Source organism: Corvus kubaryi, unplaced genomic scaffold (assembly GCF_017639235.1).
Source record: "Corvus kubaryi isolate FWS band 111438036 unplaced genomic scaffold, C.kubaryi_AGA036_p1.0 split1-65, whole genome shotgun sequence".
Classification (NCBI taxonomy): Eukaryota; Metazoa; Chordata; class Aves; order Passeriformes; family Corvidae; genus Corvus; species Corvus kubaryi.
In genome coordinates this window covers 1,290,846-1,310,355 of record NW_024582080.1, presented here as the reverse complement: position 1 = coordinate 1,310,355, position 19,510 = coordinate 1,290,846, and the positions used below count along the sequence as shown (strand labels likewise).

Here is a 19,510-nt window from a genome sequence, read left to right as displayed (position 1 = left end):
CTTGCTTGCATTGGTATACATTTTTTTTTAATCCTGTGGCCATCTTCCAAGAAGATAAACAAAAGAAGTACCAGGATCTGCAGGACTTGCATAACTTCCTCTTCCTCTTCATGGAGCTTGACCATCCCACTGTTGATGAAGCAAATGATGGGCATCTGTCCATTAAAACTGGGGCATCTGTCCATTAAAACTGGACGAGAAAGTGCACTCCTGGTATCATTACTGTTATCTATTAATTTGGCATGTTTGCCAATGCTTTTGTTTGTATGGAAACCTTTGTAGGCTGCTGTGGGGGGATCTCTACCATAAAGTTGGCAATGCTTATAACCAGCAGTCAACAGCTGTTTATGAACTTTCATACTTACTGTACATAGAACACGTGGTTCAGGCAGTGTTGAAGATCACTTTAGAAGGAGACCTGCTGAATTTTGTTTGTGACAAGGTCTTACCCTTCATCAGAGATTCTACTCTGATGCCTCTACCTTTGAAAGGGCTATCTCACCAGGCTTTGAACAGGACAGCTGTATCCAGGTACACTCATTTGTCTTTGTTTTCACCGCAGGAGCCTGCCAAAGACGCTGGTGCTTTGATTTAGGCAAAACCTTTTTGGGTTTGCTACAGTATGTCAAAATACAAGCATTTTAAGGCCACAGCAGGCTGCAATTCATCTTCTTTTACCTAATGTAGGAGAGTGATTGGTTTGTTAAATTACTGGAGAGAGGAGTTTAGCTGTCCAGGGATTGGACTCTTGCAGATGAACAGAGCTGTTTCAAATAGCCCTAGAAACACGGTTTAGGACTGGAAGGTTTCATGAATGCTTTGACTTTATAAGAAATGCTAATTAGAATAGAAACTTTTAGTACTTCTCAGTAAGTACTAGCCTCTGCCTCAGGCTGCTGTGGAAGCACCTCTGTATTGGTTCTTGACAGTTGTTTTTCAGCCCAGCCACCTGCAAACAGTGAGTATCTACAGGAGCATTCTTGCTGCTTCTTTCTTCCCTTGGCTGAGGTAATTTTTTCTGGAGCCCATTGCACCATGTGACTGACAGCCTGAAGACGTTGCCTGCGCTCAGAAACTGCAGTGTCAATCTGCAGTCAGTTATGTCCCATGAAGTTCCTCTCTGTCTCTTAAGGGGGAGGAATATCTTGGCCTTGGAACATGGACTGTTACTTGTACTTAGTTTGGTTAACATTAACATTGGGAGGTGTTCTCTGAGGTACACTCGGGTTGCCAAAGGAATTGGATAGTTGTGTCTGCAGGTATAGAAGGCTTAATGGAATAGGAGAGAACCAGGCTCTTGTTCAGCTCAGTGTCTGTTATGGGAAAATCGGGTAAATACATTACAGGTCTTTATGGTGAATCCATCTGTTACTGTGTTCTGTATGATGCAGTTTATCTGCACAGTGCTACTTTCTCGGCATTTAACTGCCTGCTCACTTCCATCTTCCTCCTGTCCAGATCCAGTTGCTGACAAAATGCCTGTGGTGCTTCTCTGTATGGATGTGATCTATGTATACAGCCATTACTGCACGGCTCTGGAGAGGCTGCCACAGCCAGTCTAGGTGGTCTTGTGCACTCTTTGAGGATCTAGTTTCTGTACTTAAAACTTGACTCAAATTAAACTGTGCTAAGTCTGTGGGATGTTGTCTTCCGCATTAAAGGGTTATTCTGGTGCTTGTTTGTTGTTTTAGCATTGTCTTATCTTTAAAAAAAAAAGTATTGCTTGGGAGGATTTGAAACTTGTTTTAAATTCTTTTAAGATGTCTAAAAGGTAAGCAAGAAATTTTTGGTCCTAGGACTGCTGGTTTTTTTTAACATATAATAAAATATTGGGGACCCTTCAATACATCACTCTATTTAGAGGCTTTTTATGTATTACAAACAAGGTGTGGTATAATAAAATCTCTTTAGTGAGTACTGTGGTTATCAGATAATTTGAGACTGAAAAGCCTGCCTTTCCCTGCTACCATGCTAGATTTCTTCTTGGTGTTAGAGCTGGCTCTTACTCTTTTTCAACATTTTGCATCATTAAAGAATGAAATCTTAATGTGCTTGTTGAAAAAGCAAAACCAAACATAAAAAGATGTTCAGATACACATACTGCGTCATCATCTTCCGTTGCCCCTTCTGTCTTTGTATCTCTAGACATACCAAACAAAATATCAAGTCTAAAATTTAGAAGAGACCATTTCATAGTTTTGGTATAATACTTCTAGTGCATTTTAAATTTGTAAAAAAGTGTAAACAATTGATGATTTGTTTTTCTTTCTTTTTAAATTACAGTTTTATGTCTTCAAATTTGTTAAATTGGGAATGTTAAAATGAAATGTTAAATGGGTACTTTACCACTGGAAAGATAATTTTATTCTTCTGTAAATCCTTAACGGAGCTAAGACTGGAGGGTGTCTTGTTTTAAGTCAGAAATTAGGCTAACAACATGAGTAGGAAATACTGCAAGTGCCAGTGTGCATGGAGCAAGCTACTTTACACACAAGATGCAAATAAATGTGACCAGGGAGCTTTGAAACAGGTTTAGCTGAAAAATAATCCTACACTGAAAAAGAATTTATGTTATGTGTGGCTAAATGTTAACGTCATGCAGAGCTTATGAGTATTGTAAATGTCTGTTGGAAAACCAATCCCCAAACTGTAAGTTTTGATTAATTCAAATGTCATGGATTGTTGTAGATCTGTCTGATTAGCAAGCTGCGAGATTCTTACAGCTGAAATACTGCAAATTCTATTTGCAGTTACAAATACCTTTAAAAAAAGGAAACCTTATCTCTACTTACATGTTCAAAGGGTCCGTTGTGTATCACCACCCTGTATTAATACGCATTAAAAGTGGCTTTATTTTTTGTCATTCCTTTACAGAACAAAAGAGATGAACATCTTTTGAAAAAAAGAAATGTTCCTCAAGAGGAAAGCTTAGAAGACTCTGATGTTGATGCTGACTTCAAAGCAGTAAGTTCCTTGATTCTGGAATTATTTTTAAAACTTTGGCGATTTCTCTAAACAATGCATTCTGTTGTCTTGCAAACAAATTTTGAAAGCAAATTTATGAACTAATACACTGTTAAAATAAGTTTTGCTTGTATTAAATGTATAAGAAGGCTATAATTTATCAGCAAAATTACTAACACTTTTTTTTTCTTTTCAAGCAAAATGTAACACTAGAAGCTATACTGCAGGTATGTTACATTTAACTTTTTTTTTTAAACAAGAGGGGTGTGTTCTGTGCATTTTAAATTTTTACTGTGTTTTTTAATTATTTTTTCAGAATGCCACAAGTGACAACCCAGTGATCCAACTGAGTGCTGTCCAAGCTGCAAGGTAAAAAAAAATAAAGATACAGAAACATAATTTATACACATCTTTCATTATGAAAGTTACTTACTTATGCTTTTAATTTGACAGAAAACTCCTATCCAGTGACAGAAATCCACCTATTGATGACTTAATAAAATCTGGAATTTTACCAATTCTGGTAAAATGCCTAGAAAGGGATGATAAGTAAGTATTCTTTTAAAAATGTTCACTGTTACTGGAAATATGCACACACACCCCCCCCCCCAAAAAAAAAAAAATCATTATTTGAAATGAAACTGAGGATTTCAGCACCATATAATCTGACACAGTGGATCACATTCCATTATGGTAAATCATAAGTTCTCCAGGAATATTTATTCTGCCACTGAAATGTCATTTAATTTTTTAGAGCTTGTTTGAGCGTATCCAGCTAATGGAGAGAGAAAACCTTACTACATTTCTCACTGGTTTTCAATACTTCAGCGTTTTACCAGCTGTTTTTAAGAAACCTGCCACAGACTTGTTGTGTGTATTTGCATGAAGGCAGAGAACATGCCTGGTCTTTTCCAGAATACATTTGTCTTTTTCATTAAGATGATTAGCTTAAGTTTCTGGTTTCTTCTCACTGCAAGGTGTGTTTCCTTCTGGCTCTCTGCTGCTCTCTTATGTGATGGTAGAACATGGTGAGCATGCTCTCTGAGTCTTTGTTAGAAAACAAGAGCTTCAGTAAAGAAGGTAGAGCACACTGAGCATGTAGTTGCAAGAATTTAATGATGTGTAAGAAACAAAATGTGCCATATTCAACAAAGCATGAGCCCCTGATTCAAATAGATGGGGATTAACACAATTGAGGTAAATATTTTAGCGTGTCTTTGATTTTGACATAAATGTATTTGTAATATTTCCATTTTCAATGTTATTTCTGTAGCTATGAGAGCTAGGAACTTCAAAAATATGGTTTGGTATTTTTGGTATATTGTGATGGCTGCAAAAATACGAGCTCTGAGTAGAGGGGTTTTTTCTAGCTTGTTAAACAAAACAGTTGCTTAGAAGGCAGCTGACAATAACGTTCAAATCAGGAAAGCATTTTAAATTGGGTCATGAATGTCTGCTCTCGAAGTAGATGGCTCAGTGCTTTGAAAATTCCTTTAATTTGAATTTTCTGCTAGTTTTTGTATGATTTACCTTTGTAAATGTTTAGTAAGTCTTTCAAAATTGAACTCAACGTTTTTAAGCAGTCCTTTTAATCGTGATTGCAATATAATACTTAATAGAGTTAAACTCTGAAAAGATTTTGCATAACAAATCATTAAAGCTGTTGTTCATGTTATACTTGAAAGCTTATCACAAGAGAAAGAAAAAAGGGACTAGCATAAAACTAGAATTTTAATGCACTTGGTCCTAAAATTTCAAGGTTTGTAGGTAGCTGCTGACAGCTATGATTTGTTTTTACCTCCTGTTTAAGTCTTTTGCAATCTCATCCTCAATAAAACCTCACATTGCTTTGGAAATTAAGACACAAAAAAGTTTAAAAGAAGCAGGTACTATGGCTATATATTAAGCATGACTGATAAAGACACAAAGAACATGGAAATGAAAGTCACCTAACAGTAAATATTCTCTGTTCTTCCTAAATCCAGACATTTGCTGTTGTGCTAATGACCATGGGCTGTAAACTGTTTCGTAGCTTGTAGAACTCTTAACCTTCAGTATTTGCTTGAACAGCAGTTTTCATGCAAACTGTTTCACTAAACTGCTGTTGGCATAGACAATGGTTGGCAGACATCTTGGAAGAGACATCCTCCCAGCTTTCATGACACTTGTAACTAATTTTATCTGTATTTAATAAGTAAGGTGTGTTGCTGTCTTTTCATACTGATTCTAGATCTTTCCCCTGTCTGTGATGGAGCAGAAAAATGTCTGTATCCAAGTATACCAGCTTGCACTTGATCTGGAATGTAATATTGGAAGAATCAAGTTTAATTCGTTGTTTGGATTTTTTTTGTTGTTGTTGTTACTAATATTAATTCAGAGCGATAGATGGTTTACAAAAGGTCACAGAATGCAAAATTTCTTTTTTCTTACAGCTTTTCCCCTGAGATGTCCAGGCTTGGATGTTGGGGTTTTTAAAATTTTGGCCCAGTGGTACTGCCTAAATGTAGAGTATTTCAGATGGATACAGCTAGTAATACTGAAATGAGCCATAAAATAGTCTTCAGATCATGTTTCAACTTACTAGTATAAAATTATTTCATTACAGTCCTTCATTACAATTTGAAGCTGCATGGGCACTGACTAACATAGCATCAGGCACTTCCGCACAGACTCAAGCTGTTGTACAGTCGAGTAAGTATTACAACTTTGGTTTTCTTGGGGAGGAGGCAGTGGTGGTGGATATTGTGGGAAATACAAAGGGAAGTATTTGGATAATGGATGCCATTTCTTATCAATGCCATTAAAGTAATAAATACATGTTTGTCCTAAAGATTTAGCAAAGACTACAGAAGCATTTCTATGTTTGCTCTCAAACATTAATCTGGTTGTCACTACCAATTAATGTTAAGGATCCCAGACAGGATTTTCCCATAAAGAGGATAGAGAATGACAGGTGATACAATAACTGACAAAAGTCTTAGTCCTTTCTCATTCTCGGTTTGATTTCTGAAATCGTGTACCATTAATTGCTCCGTGACTAACACTTAAGTTAGGAATTAATTCTTTCTACCTCAAAGGTATGTTCATAAATCTTAGTAAAGTTGTTAAATACGTACAGTTATGTAAGGTTGCACATTTAAATACATTGTTAAGAAAATGACCATCCTTTCCTTGTCTGTATGATTAGTATCTACTGTACACTCAAGTTTGTTGTGCTGCTTTCATTTCTTGTTTAACCAGACAGTGAGAAAGGAAAGAAACTCTGAAGTTAATTGAAGATAAATTAAGCAAATACATTTTTCAGGATTATATCTATAGCTTTGATGGATCAGCATACTTATCTTAAAAAAAATCACCTTTAATCACCTTAAAATAAATACAATATGTTGTCATTAAACAGTAAATTATAGATAAGGAAATATATAATAAACTGTCTTTATTTACTCATATTCCGATTTTTATATGGGAAAATGGTGACTTAGTTATTTGACTTTTTTTAAAGTGTATGAACCTGCCTATCAAATGAAAATGCTGGTTTGTATGTTTCCATGGCTAATAAAATAATTCATTAATTATTAGATTCTGTATAGTTAAGGTATTTGAACAATAGAATAATAATTATTATTAACCAAAATAAACTTTGGTTAAAATGATCTTACCAAAATGAGCTTTGGATAAAAATCCAAAAGCTTTAAAAAAAAAAAATAAATATCTTGAATTTGTTTCAAAAATTCCTAATGTGATTTGGGCACCTCTGTTTTTAGATTGCTTTTCTGGTGTCTAAGTACCTTTGAAAATCTACTCCCAAGTTTTTTCTTCCTTCTCAACTTGTTCATTGGTTAGTCATTGTTTTCTTTCTTTTCCATGTCCCACAATGTTATCCTGTTTGAATGAATCTAACAGAATGGATGTTTATAGTATTTGTGTTGCAGGAAAAAATCTGGAAAAAATCTCAAAGTAAAAATTAAAAGTAGAATAGAAGTATGTACAGCACAACTAAAAGCATTGTTGGTACCTGAACAATTACTAGAAGTTCAATTTGGGACACAGGTCTCCCAAAATCTGTTTAGTTAATGCTTGAAAAGAAGAAAATGTACTAAAATGACTTCAGAGAATCAAAAAGCATTTTACTCATGAAGAGAAAATGGATGAAGTTTAGTCTAAAAATCTTGCTGCTTTGCTTGGGAGATGACTAAGGGAAAACAGTCTCCCAGGTCTTCTCACTTTAGATAAGGAATGGTTTGAGGAAACAAAGCAATAGACCCTTGCAGCTACAGAAGAGGCTGGTGCAGCCTTAATACAAAAGAAAGCAGCCTCCTGCAGTCAGGAGGGACAGATGGTATTTGGAAGGCCCAGCAAAAGAGGAGAAGTACTATATGCACAGAATAGCTCTTGGCAGGAGCCAGTTTGGAGCAGGAGTAATCTTTTGAGAGTGGTAGGTCAGATAACCTCAACTCATGCTCTCTCAGGTTGTCCTCCTGCTTGAGTGCTATTATGAAATAACTTCATTCCTGGTTTTGACAGCATACCAGGATTGCAGTCTAGTATAAACTACATAGTTGACCCTCTTCTCTGAAATATGTTGAATGCATATATGGCTGAATTGTAAATCTCAATCTCAATTGCTGAGAAGGAAGCTAAAATATTCCACTTGAGCTAATGGAAGTGGGATGATTATTACAAGACTGAGTGTTCTTAAGCAACAGTGTGCTGCTGTCCCTGCTAGCTTGTCAGTTATAGGCAATGGCTGAATCACTCCTCTGGGGTGGGGAAGGAATTTCAGGTTGTTTTTATTCTTCATCACTCTGTATTTTTCAGGAACACACATCAGAGTTTTTTGCCTTATTATCACGCTACATTATCAACACAATATTGATTCACAGTTGCTCACAAACTGTGTTGCACTTTTTAAAAATTTCCGAAGCTATTTCTGCAAGAAAAATTACTCTCTAACAGTATATAAATTGATCTAGTTTATTCAGGCTATAGGATGAGTGTGATCATATACAGATATAAAAAATTGCTGCAGGAATTACTGTCTTTCAAACAGTATGGGTTGTCTGAAGGAAAACAGTGCATGGAAATAATAGTGGGATGGTTTCTTAGCTCTATCAAATATATTTAATTCCACAGAGAATGTTATCTAAAATTAGTACCACTTCCTTAATTTGGTATGTTGCTGGCATTACATAAGAGCAAATTAAAACGTGTCTTGGGACTGGCAGATGGACATAAATCTTCACTGCATATGGAAACTAACTATAGCCACCTCTTGGGAGGAAGCTATTTTCTTAAAGTCAAGATATGAAGCACGTTTGCACAAGTAGGCATGTCATTCTGCTTGGTATGTGTTGTGATCCTGGATAACTGGAAAATCTGAATTACCAGGACGTGAGACCTCACACCTGCATACTTGGGGGTCTGCCTACCACTTTGAGAAAAATGAGAAAATGTATAAATGTAGGGAGCATTGTTGTTTAATAATTCTATTCTCAAGTCTATTTTTCCCTTCTCTACATAAATATAGAAATGTTTAACTGAGGTTTTGTGCACGCTTCATAATAAAAACATGTTTGAGGCATGGTGGAGAATGTGTTCTGTTTAAATCAGTGAAAATGTTGCTCATATACCAAGATTTAGTATTAAACAAATCCAATCTTTGCATTCTGCAGATGCAGTACCCCTCTTCTTGAGACTACTTCATTCACCACACCAGAATGTTTGTGAGCAAGCTGTCTGGGCTCTCGGAAATATTATAGGTAACTTGTTGTTTTAATGATTTGAATTCAGGGAGCATTTCATTTTAGAACTTTGAACATTGGCATTATCATAAGAGACTATGTTTCCTCTGAATTCTGTGTCTTGATATAATTTTTTTAAAATACATAATGTGGCCAGAATTACATATGTACCTCCTGGGTTTTTTCTAAATAATAGTATAACTTGCTATGCAAAATATTAACAGGATAAATTTTGTGTTTCCTAAAATATACATACATGACTGTACGTATGTATATTTAATGAAATACGGCCTTTTAGTAGTAGACTGTTGGTGAGGAAACATAGAATTTCAGTATCCCAACATGTCATTGCATACATTTCAAGATTTTCCATTTTTAATGTAATTTCTTTTGCAACAATTTTCATTTCCGTAGGTGATGGTCCTCAGTGTAGAGATTATGTCATATCACTGGGAGTTGTCAAACCTCTTCTGTCCTTCATCAATCCCTCCATTCCCATCACCTTCCTTCGGAACGTCACATGGGTCATTGTAAATCTCTGCAGGAATAAGGACCCCCCACCGCCTATGGAGACAGTTCAGGAGGTAAATAAAGAATTATGAGACAGATAATGTTTTATACTCTGGGCTAGAAGCCAAATGTTTTACATTGTCATACTATGAATTTCTGCATGTTTTTTGTCACTGCACATGTGTTGTACCACTTACCAGTTGTTACATGAAATACTTTGACCAATTTGGTGGTTCTTACAATGCCTGTAATAAAGGTATTTGTAATGTCTGAAACTGAGTAAGACTAAAGTGATGATCTATACAACAAAAAATTAACACACTAGAAAGCATTAAAATACTCAGCATTACATGTTTTCATTTAAAAAAAAGGCTACAAATGTGATTTTATATGTAGAAGAATTCAAATGTAATTATTTTCAGCAAGAAGAAGTGTAAGTAGTGTGGTTTGTGTTTCGACTCAGTGTGAACATGCAGTCCATGCCAAGTCCCAACCTGAGCAGAAATCCTGAAAAGCCTTTTAAACTGGTGAACAGAGCAAATGCTCCAGTGATAGGGTAGGCACAGTAGTAAAATGGAGCTATTTGACTAGAACTGTAGTTGTAAGTACAGTTCTTGATTTTAAGATAAATTCAAAAGTGTAGATACAGTTCTTGAAGCCATATCAAATATGTTACTGTTAACAACTAAACTTTAATGAAATTTTTAAAGTGAAGCAGAGAAACAGGGAAACTTGTACAAGTAATGCTTTACTAAATAAAACACTGTTCTAAGCAGTTTTATCACAGCCCAGTTTTATATTTCACCATATGTGATTATTAAAAAATTAAACTTTAATCCAAGAGGTTTATGTATTGCTGTTAGGCTAATAATTTTTATTGTGTGTGATAACAAACTTTAAAAATAGCAGCGGGGTGTCTTAGCTCTGTTATTTGCCTGTTTTCTCTCAAAATACAGTCTACATTCTGTGTCTGGAATATAGTACTGTCTCATATTTTCACAAATTGGAAGTATAATACACATATTTTTGTACATACTTTGAGGGCAGGACCAGCTGCTGGAAAGTGTGTGATTACAATATACTAAAGCAGACTCAAGCTAAGATTTGTGATTACAGTACTTGGATTCATAATTTTACCACCAATTTTGTTCTGCTGTAATGACTGATGAACTTCTTTTCAGATTTTGCCAGCATTGTGTGTTCTCATTTACCATACAGATATAAACGTAAGTAATTTCTAAAGTTTTAGTTATTTAGATTCTTTGTTTTTGCTAGAAAGATAATGCTGCAGGATTGTGTTAAAGTAGTAAACTTGGGTTTGTGTGTTAATTTATGTATAATTAAGTCATAAATGCACAATTAAATATGAAGACTCATCTAACTGTAGTCATTCAGAGCACAAAAAAGAAAGTGAAAATACCATTTCTGAAATACCTTTTGTAAAAGATGGCATTTTTTTATCCTGTACATTTGAAATACCTTTTAAAAATCCTATCTTGTGGAATTGAGCACTAGAAAATTAAAGTGCCAGCTTTACCATCAGCTGCACTTTAATTCTGCCCCAATTTATAATTTTGCATAGATGATACGTAATGTATGCGTAAAAAAAATTATGTGTAATTCTATATATCAGTCCAGTCAAATATTGTGATCATAAGGGTAAAATCTGACTTTTGTAACCTGTTGGGTGCCTGACTTTGCAATGTTTAACTAAAGAAATCACATATGAAAATATATTTAAATAAACAGTAATAAACTATTGTTTTGTGGCACCTTTGACAACCGTCATGTTTCCTTCCTTCAGTACTTCCCACATTCCTGATTCATGAGTTTACCTGGTTTTTTCCAAGTAATGTTCTAGGGGACGGACTTACCTCATGAAGCCCTATATATTGGGACTTCAGAACAAAGATCTGTGTAACCGAGGGATATTGAGCTGCTTTTCTCCTCCTTCTCCTATCAGGACTTTGTAATCCCTACAGTGATCCTTTAGTTTAGGCAAGAAGGAATTGAACCCTTTTGTCTGGTTCGGGGATAAAATAAAGCATAAGATTGGTGGGACTATCATTTGTTAGTTCAACGCTGTAGTAGTGGTGTTTCTGCTTCTTTTTTAATGGTGAAGTGGGCTTGTCTCCACAAAATATTTGTACAGTTTAATCTGGGATTTTGCCAGGGTTTTCCCAGTGTAATGTGAGTGGGAGACAGCACATGGTGACTTTTCAATGCATAATTTGGACAAAGCTGAAAGGAATTAATTGTGAAACCAAATATACTTCTAACCTGTAGGCTCCTTTTCCCTGGCAAATTTTAAAGTTTTGCAAGCAATGATTGTATGAGAGCTTATTGATGTAGGTATGAGACTGTGATGCCAGGTTTTGACTGATCCTCAATTAGGGTGTCCATCATTTTGATCCTGAGAGTCAGGTGCTAGTTTGGAGGTACCAGTCTGGTCCCAGCCTCTCTGTACTGGAGCAGCAAACCTATCTTTGGAGATGAGTCAGTGATGCAGGTAGGTCAGCCCAAAGTCCTGTGAGCGCTTCTGGCGGCTGCGGCTCTTGTCACCAACAGGGCTGTGGGGCAGCAAACTGGTGAGGCACCATCTCTCACTGCTTCTGCTGCCATAGTGGCTCCACTGCAGCACGTTCCGCTGTCCCTGCAGCACAGGAGGTGAGGGCAGCAGCAGGCTGTGGCAGGAAAGCCTTTGGGCTGTGCTGGCTGGCATCCAGAGCTCGGTGGACGCAGCCTGTGGGTCAGGACTGGAAAGTCCTTCCTATGTTCTACTACTGCAGTATTCAGCTATTCTCAAAGCGGGTAATTTAAATGGGTATCTGTTTTAAAAGTAGACTAGATCTAGGTTCCTCAACAGAAGATGTCCTTAGTGGGGTCCAGATTTCTTTTCCTGCAGTTCCCAACATCATCTTTATGTGATGTGATACCCCTCTTTCTGCTGGCTTTGTTTCTGCTTCAGGTACTGCCTTTCAATGACTAACTTTAGTACCTGTCTATTTTTAAGGGCTTTCTAATCGTCCTTATCAAGTCATCAGTGACTATTTTTTTTTTCCTTGTAAGATTCTCAGATGGCCCTGCATGTTAGGCATTCCTCTGTGGATTTTGCTCTGCTTGAACACTTCTCAACAGTTGCCACATTACAATAGTTGCTAGTCCTTTAGTTGGTGTAAGAACTCCTTTCCTTTGCTGTGTTTTTTATTCTTAATATGAAGGCAGGAAAAGGCATACATCCAGAATTGTTTGCAGTTTCACTTCAGAACTGCACTAGGGATCAGAAATGCTAAGGTGTCAGATGGATTAGAGAGTTAAGGGAATTTATGTATTCCATAATCATAAAATAGCACAGCTAACAAATTATAGCAGCGCTAAGGAGGCTGTTGTTGGTATTTTCTTCAGAAAGTTACTAGCACAACTACTCACTTGAGCTGGTTGTCTATCTTAGAAATGCAAATCTAGCCCAACAGTTTACCTTTGTGAGATGATGTATGCTGTCACTTTATGCACCAAAATGTAGTGTTTAATTAAAAAGGAATTTGAGAGGACATCCAGAAATTACTCTGATGGACCAAATGGCCCTGGTTTTCATAGTTGTACATAATTAACATTTTACTGATTAGGTCTCATCATAATAATGTTTAAGTTTTTCCTATAACTAAATTGCATGTTTTTCCTCTCTCCACCCCCAGATAAGTGGAATGTTGTTCACTAAATTAAACCTTCATTATACCAGTTTTTCTGTTCAATATGTAAACCATGTTCTCTCCAATTTGTAGATTCTTGTGGACACTGTTTGGGCTTTGTCCTACTTAACAGATGGTGGAAATGAACAGATACAAATGGTGATTGATTCGGGAGTTGTACCTTTTCTAGTTCCCCTTCTGAGTCATCAGGAGGTTAAAGTTCAAGTAAGTCTGATTCAGTTGTGTTTGAATAGTCCTTTGTACACTGTTTGCTAAAAAAATGTGCCTTACAGTATGTATTAGTGGAGTTAGTGAGATGAACATTTATAGCTACATTTTGTGCAGGTAAAACTGAAGAAAAAGTGTTACCTACACTGGGGAAAAAAATATTAAAAAGAAAGAAAACTCAAGCAAAACAGTACTAATACAGTTTTAAGTAAAGTGACAGGTTAAACATTAATTTCTGTTGTATGATTACCAGAGGTGCCTTCCTTTTGTAGTCCTAAAATATTTAATGACAACATATTTTACATTTTCCAGAATTCAAGTAATATGCACTCTTGCTGTTGCTGCATACATGATTGTGCATATTCTATCTGAATAGCTCATGGAAATCAGTATTTTGGAACCTTTAGAGTATTGAAATATTTGCAAATGCTGAGTCCTTTTAGTAAAGTAAATTTGTAATTAGCTGTGAAAGGTTAACTGAGATTACTTGGTTAATTTCAAAGACAATGGGAAACTAAAAGTTAGTTAATGTGTACTGGGTTTTTTATGAACCATCCGCTGTAATACGGAGCTCTTTTGTGTATCTGCATTTGACATGTTTGTTTAGTTTGTACTTTGGATGAGATTTGGCTGTCTTGAAATTTGTCAGACTAGTTCACGTGATGAAAGAAGTCTCTCCAGTATTTTGTCACTTGTAAAGCATTTTACTGACCAATACATAAAGATGTAAAGTCCATTTCTGAAAGTCATCTGAGACTCAGTAAGTAGTTGTGAGGTTTTGAGTGCGCTAGTGGGGAGCTGAATGGAGAAGTGAGCAACCTGAGCAGACATAGAGCCTAGAAGCGGTTATTGGAATTGTAACACAGATCAGGTACATGATGAATTAATCTTCTAAGGTTTTAATATTCTTTTAATTTCTAATCTTTGCACTTTTTGAGTTGAGCTGCAGTGCATTTATTCTGTGATGTACTGTGTCTTTTGATGAAACAGTACCCATTTTTCTGATGTAGCTCAGAGGATGAAGTGCTAAATTGTATTTTGCAAAGTGTTTTTATAAAGAGACATCTTAAAATTATCTTTGTTATAGCATATGTAACAGCATTGTCTTTAACATGCAATTTTTTTTCCTTCCCACTCTGGATATTCAGACAGCAGCACTGAGAGCAGTAGGCAACATAGTAACTGGTACTGATGAACAGACACAAGTTGTTCTCAATTGTGATGTTTTGTCTTATTTCCCGCATCTCCTGACGCATCCAAAAGAGAAGATAAACAAGGTATGATTTGCTTCTTCCTAACTTAGTATTTTTAAGAAATAAAACAGTAGCCTGTGGAATATTACAGAAGAATTTCCTACAGCTGTTATTTCCGGCAATTTTGTATAAAGATGCAGCCTTTGAGGCTGATGCTTAACTAGGACTGAAACCAGACAGCCATAGTGAGTATCCGTGCATTGGTGTTGATGCCTCGTGCTTTCTGGGAGGACTGAAGGGTTTTGCTTTGGAGTGTGATACTCTTTATTTGCAAAGTGAGTAACTGGCTAACTTCAATTACAGTTTTTTATAATTTAGGTTGAGTCCAGTGAGTTGCATAAGACTGATCCAGTTTTCCCACTCCACCTTTTCATAGTGAAGTTTGTTCTCTTGTTCATCTTCTCCTTCAAGGAAGGAGGGTGTATCACTGCCCTTTCCTGAAAATTGTGTCTGCATTTCATCTCCTTCCTTTTGGCAGAAATAACTTTCACTGCTGTGAGGATTGGGTGGAGTAGAGAGAGTTTGATGCAAGTGATCAGTGCCTCGTTTTCCAGAGCTGTATTTCATGTTATTTGCTTTTTTTTAGTCATTGTGCCATCTTCCATTGCAAAGATGGTCTGTCTGAGGAGAAGGCTTTTTTGTTTAGATTATGTGATTCCCCCCTATAGTGTATCATTGAGGAAAAATCTATTTGTGAGGAATCTCTGTTTCTTCAGGCCCTGTCAGCTGTGAAGATCTCTGAAGAAGTTATCTTTGATAGTCAAACTAATGTGATTTATTTTTGCCTGCCCTTTTAGCTCTTACAAAAGAATGATGAAGAGCTCTTTTGAATGCCAAGGAATTATTTTTGTACAAGAGATGTACTGAAATGCTTTGAGTTTTTTTCAAGTCTGTATTGTGAGAGGCAAATAGAAATAAAAGCAAGATACACATCCCTAAAAAAGTGGGAACCCATGTTTTTTTTCTGCAGTGCTTCATAATTGCCTACTTGCTACATCTTTTAAAAGATTGGAGCCTTTTTACGATGTTTTGGATTGACAAGTGTCCCTCTTTGTAACTGGAAATTTCTAACTGCCATGAGATAGGTGGTAGCTGTGTGGGTGAACCTCCTGAAGGAGTAACTGCTGAGCAAAGTCACAGGGCAGAGTGTCCTGTGTGATACTTGAATGCGCTTTGTGGACACCACTTCATGTTAAACAAAGTAAATGGAAGGTGGAGTCCTCCTTTTAACATAACAGAAAGCTACTACTGAGCTGTCAGTAGTAGGATTACAGGATAAGTCCTTTTTTAATGATGCTTTACCAGTTTTCCTATTTTCTTTGCAAAACTAATTGAAAGTTTAAAGCTTGTCTGTGACTCCAGCAGTGCAAAGTGGATATAAGGTTTACATCAGTATTACTCCTGAGGTATGGAGACACTCCTTGTGTGAGAGAGAATCTGGCCCTGTGGATCAATCATATTAATTTTACATTGATTCCCTGTTGTCTTTCACAGTGCTATAAAAGTTTGTGTGCTAGAAGTGCTAGCACACAAAGGAGGAGACCTGTTTAGTGATTGCTCATGGTATGATTTTAGGTTTTGAGGTGGCTAGGCTTGGTTGAGTTCTTTTTTTCATTTGCTGACTAGTTTTAAAAAGTGTTTTGCTTTTTTGCTTTATCCCATTGTAGGAAGCAGTTTGGTTCCTTTCCAATATCACAGCAGGAAACCAGCAACAAGTTCAGGCTGTAATAGATGCTGGGCTAATCCCCATGATCATACACCAGCTGGCTAAGGTCAGTCAAGCTATCAGCTATGCAAGTTGTCATCCTCTTTTTATAAATCTGACATGAGGAGTTTGTGATTTTTAATAAGTTTGACAGATGTTTCCATGCGGATTTTAATGAGCTATTAATTTTTTTTTTTCAGGGGGACTTCGGGACACAAAAGGAAGCTGCTTGGGCAATTAGCAATTTGACAATAAGTGGGAGAAAAGATCAGGTATGTGTAGTGGGATTTCAAGCTGTCACTAAAATGTTCCACATGCAGCCATTTGTGTAAGAAGCACAATGTTGAAAGCAATTTTTTTTGGTTTTAATTCTTTAGGTTGAATACCTTGTACAACAAAATGTAATCCCACCATTCTGCAATCTACTCTCAGTAAAGGATTCTCAAGTGGTACAGGTGGTGCTGGATGGCCTGAAAAACATCCTGATAATGGCTGGCGATGAGGCTAGCACAATAGCTGAAATTATAGAAGAGTGTGGAGGTAAGAGCTTACTAGGCTTTTAAAAAATGTCATTTGCTGGATGTTGTTCTGTCTTCCCCTTGGTGCTGTTGATGTTTACTGCAGTGTTATTCACCATGGGCTATTTGAGTAAACAAGGGAGGCTTGTAATGAGAGATGTTACCTTTTTTCTGTTTAGTTAAGTTTGGAGATGGCTGTGTAGAGGCAATTGTTGAAGGAGCTTTCTGTAGCTTAGGTATTTTTTAGGTTTCGATGAGAATTGTAATTCTTTTCATTTGATAGTTGCACATACTTTGTCCTGTGGTAAAACACACAATTTTTGCTCTAGTTCATTGCCTTGGAAGCAGTTTGAGGCCCATAATTTCATTACAGACCAAAGCTGGATGAGGAGTCTTTCTGATATCACAATCCAAGTTGTAACATATGCTAATTAATGTATTCTAGCAAAGAGATACTGAAGAACATAATGCACTGGAAGCTTTTCCCTTGTGTTATTCCATATCCAGTTTGAAAATGGGACTAGCTGCTTTGTCACCTTGCTGTTTTAAACTTACAGGCAACACACAAATGTAGCCACTTCTTTTTGGTGGTACATGGAAAGCACAATGACTAAACCAAAAGTTATGTAGTAGACAATAGTTTTAAAAAATAGAGTTTTATCTAAACCAAGAGAAGACTCCATTATCCATTGTTCATAAAATGGAATATTCCCTGGCATGTAAAGTTCACAAACTACTTCTTTGCTCTTAGAGACAAAGAGAGCTGCTGTGTAGGTCATATTGTCAAACTGAGCTACATCTTTTCTAATGTGTTTCAGTAGTAATGTTTAATCATTTTTCTTATGGAAAGTAGTCAGTTACTCTGGGTTAATCTTACAAAACTCTTCTCCATTTTCATTTATTCAGGGTTAGAGAAAATCGAAGCCTTGCAACAGCACGAGAATGAAGACATTTATAAACTAGCATTTGAAATTATAGATCAGTATTTCTCTGGTGATGATGTAAGTATGCAAAAGATGGAAGAGTATATGCACTGTGCTGTTAGCTTAGTAACTACATTGTCACTGTTCCTCAGTTCCAGTGGTCATACATTATCTTCAAAGTCAGTTTTCCTGGTCCTGGTTCAGTAGAGTTTCCCTCAATTTAAAGTCTTTGAAGAGTTTCTCAATACTAGGACTTCTCTTCTGCAAAATCAAGAGGACTACTCTAGTTTTGCCTAACAAATTGATTGATGCTGACTTAATTTTGTCACATTGACATGTAATTACTTGTGATTAGAATCTAAACAGTTCTCTGGCTCTCCTTTTTATTTTCTCATACATCAGTCTTTGGAAGGGGAAGCAGATCCTTACTTTCAGATAAATTTTTGTATTTCAACTCTGTATTTGCTCAGTCTGGATTCTGCAGTGAAAAGTCATCAAAACTATTAACACTTTCTGCAGCTGATTGTTGCCATCCAATATTTTGTTGCACCCAGATTAAGTACTTTGACCCTCTGGTTCCAGCTCCTCCTGCTACTGGCTGCTTGTGAGTTCCTAAGGAGCACTTCAACATGCAATTCGAAGACAAATTATCTTTTCTAGGCCGTCCAGGGTGTCTGTAGTTCTGCAGCCTAGCAGAACTATGTTTTCAGTTCTTCTTTTAAATTGAACTTGCCAAATGCCAGCTCTAACTTCAGGACTCGATAATCTTCAATTCATGGGCCCGTCACGTGATTGGGAAGTTAGTCAGCAGAGGCTAAGTAATGTGAAAAGTTTCCTATGCCTGTAGTGATTCTGTTAGCAGTGTCTTAAAGTCTCCGTAGAGACTCTTGAGACTTCTGCACCTAGCTGAAGAACACAGTCTGGTTGATGTGGGTGGAAAAATACCCCTGTTGAGGTTAGTACTCCCTTTTGTGCATTTATTTTTTACATTAATGCAATTTAATCTATGTCTGATGGGCTGAATCTGCCTCCTTTACTCAAGAGAAGGACTTTCCTTCAGATTATTATATTACTGTGTTTTCTGGAGCTTCTGAAACTTAAAATTGTAGAAGTTCCATGATTGCTTCAGGGAGATGAGATTGGTTATGTTAGCCTGATTGGCAGTGTTAAGATGGACTGTCCAGGAGTATTCTTACCTTCTGTCACTTCAGGATCTTCTGTATTCTCATGCGATGTTGCTGGCTGCTCAATGTCCCTTCATTGCTAATCCCATCTGCTCCTTTTCCTGTGCTCTGTAAAGTGCACAGCTTGTACTTTAGGAGCAGCACCAACAGCTTCCTGACTTCAGTTTCTTGTGTTAAAGGCGGGTGACCTTAGGTGGGGTTACTTTGTAGTACCCCTGCAGAAGGCAGAAGTGCTAATTTATCAAAACATTTTGCAACGCATTCTGAAACCAGACTCAGTCATCATGTGGGCATGATGTGCAGATTGTTGCTGTCACCAAAGGCCTCAATCTCTTCCCCCCAGTTTAGACAGTGTCACCCAAAGTAAAGAGAAAGATTTTAGGTGCGTCAGTTCTGATGTGTGCACTACTGTTCAGATCCCCACACAAGAGCTCTATCCTGCTTCAGAATGACACACAATCTCAAATGAAGCTCAGAGAACCAGTGCAGCTGGTAATTTGCAGGAGGATGGGTAGGGTTTAACTTGTGGATTTTGTTGCTACTGATCGTGTTATTTGCTATTCCTTGAGGCTGTAAATACCTAAATTCTAACAGCTCTGAGGAAGCTGGGTGAAGGTGGCTGCTGATTCCTTTCACTCTGTATCCATAGAGCAATGAAGTACTTCTGGTTTAAAACCAAATTCAGATTGTGCTTATGAGACCTATATAAAACTGCTCTGAAATGGGTAGTTCTAAATCCTTCAAATTCTGATAGGAGATACTAAGAACTCTTTTAAGTTTTATGTAAGTATTTCT

At 36.8% G+C, this 19,510-nt stretch overlaps 1 protein-coding gene across 2 annotated transcripts in view; it reads left to right on the top strand.

Moving 5' to 3' along the window:
- Positions 1–19,510, top strand: part of KPNA3 (karyopherin subunit alpha 3) — a 48,176-nt gene that overhangs the window by 25,536 nt on the left and 3,130 nt on the right. For both annotated transcript variants that reach the window (XM_042014143.1, XM_042014142.1), the window contains exons 3-16: positions 2,875–2,964; positions 3,162–3,191; positions 3,281–3,333; positions 3,418–3,513; positions 5,570–5,655; positions 8,637–8,723; positions 9,120–9,289; positions 10,397–10,441; positions 12,998–13,129; positions 14,281–14,409; positions 16,053–16,157; positions 16,291–16,362; positions 16,468–16,630; positions 17,515–17,609. In XM_042014143.1, coding sequence (XP_041870077.1) covers positions 2,875–2,964; positions 3,162–3,191; positions 3,281–3,333; positions 3,418–3,513; positions 5,570–5,655; positions 8,637–8,723; positions 9,120–9,289; positions 10,397–10,441; positions 12,998–13,129; positions 14,281–14,409; positions 16,053–16,157; positions 16,291–16,362; positions 16,468–16,630; positions 17,515–17,609 — 1,353 coding nt within the window. The remainder of the gene's footprint in view (positions 1–2,874; positions 2,965–3,161; positions 3,192–3,280; positions 3,334–3,417; positions 3,514–5,569; positions 5,656–8,636; positions 8,724–9,119; positions 9,290–10,396; positions 10,442–12,997; positions 13,130–14,280; positions 14,410–16,052; positions 16,158–16,290; positions 16,363–16,467; positions 16,631–17,514; positions 17,610–19,510) is intronic.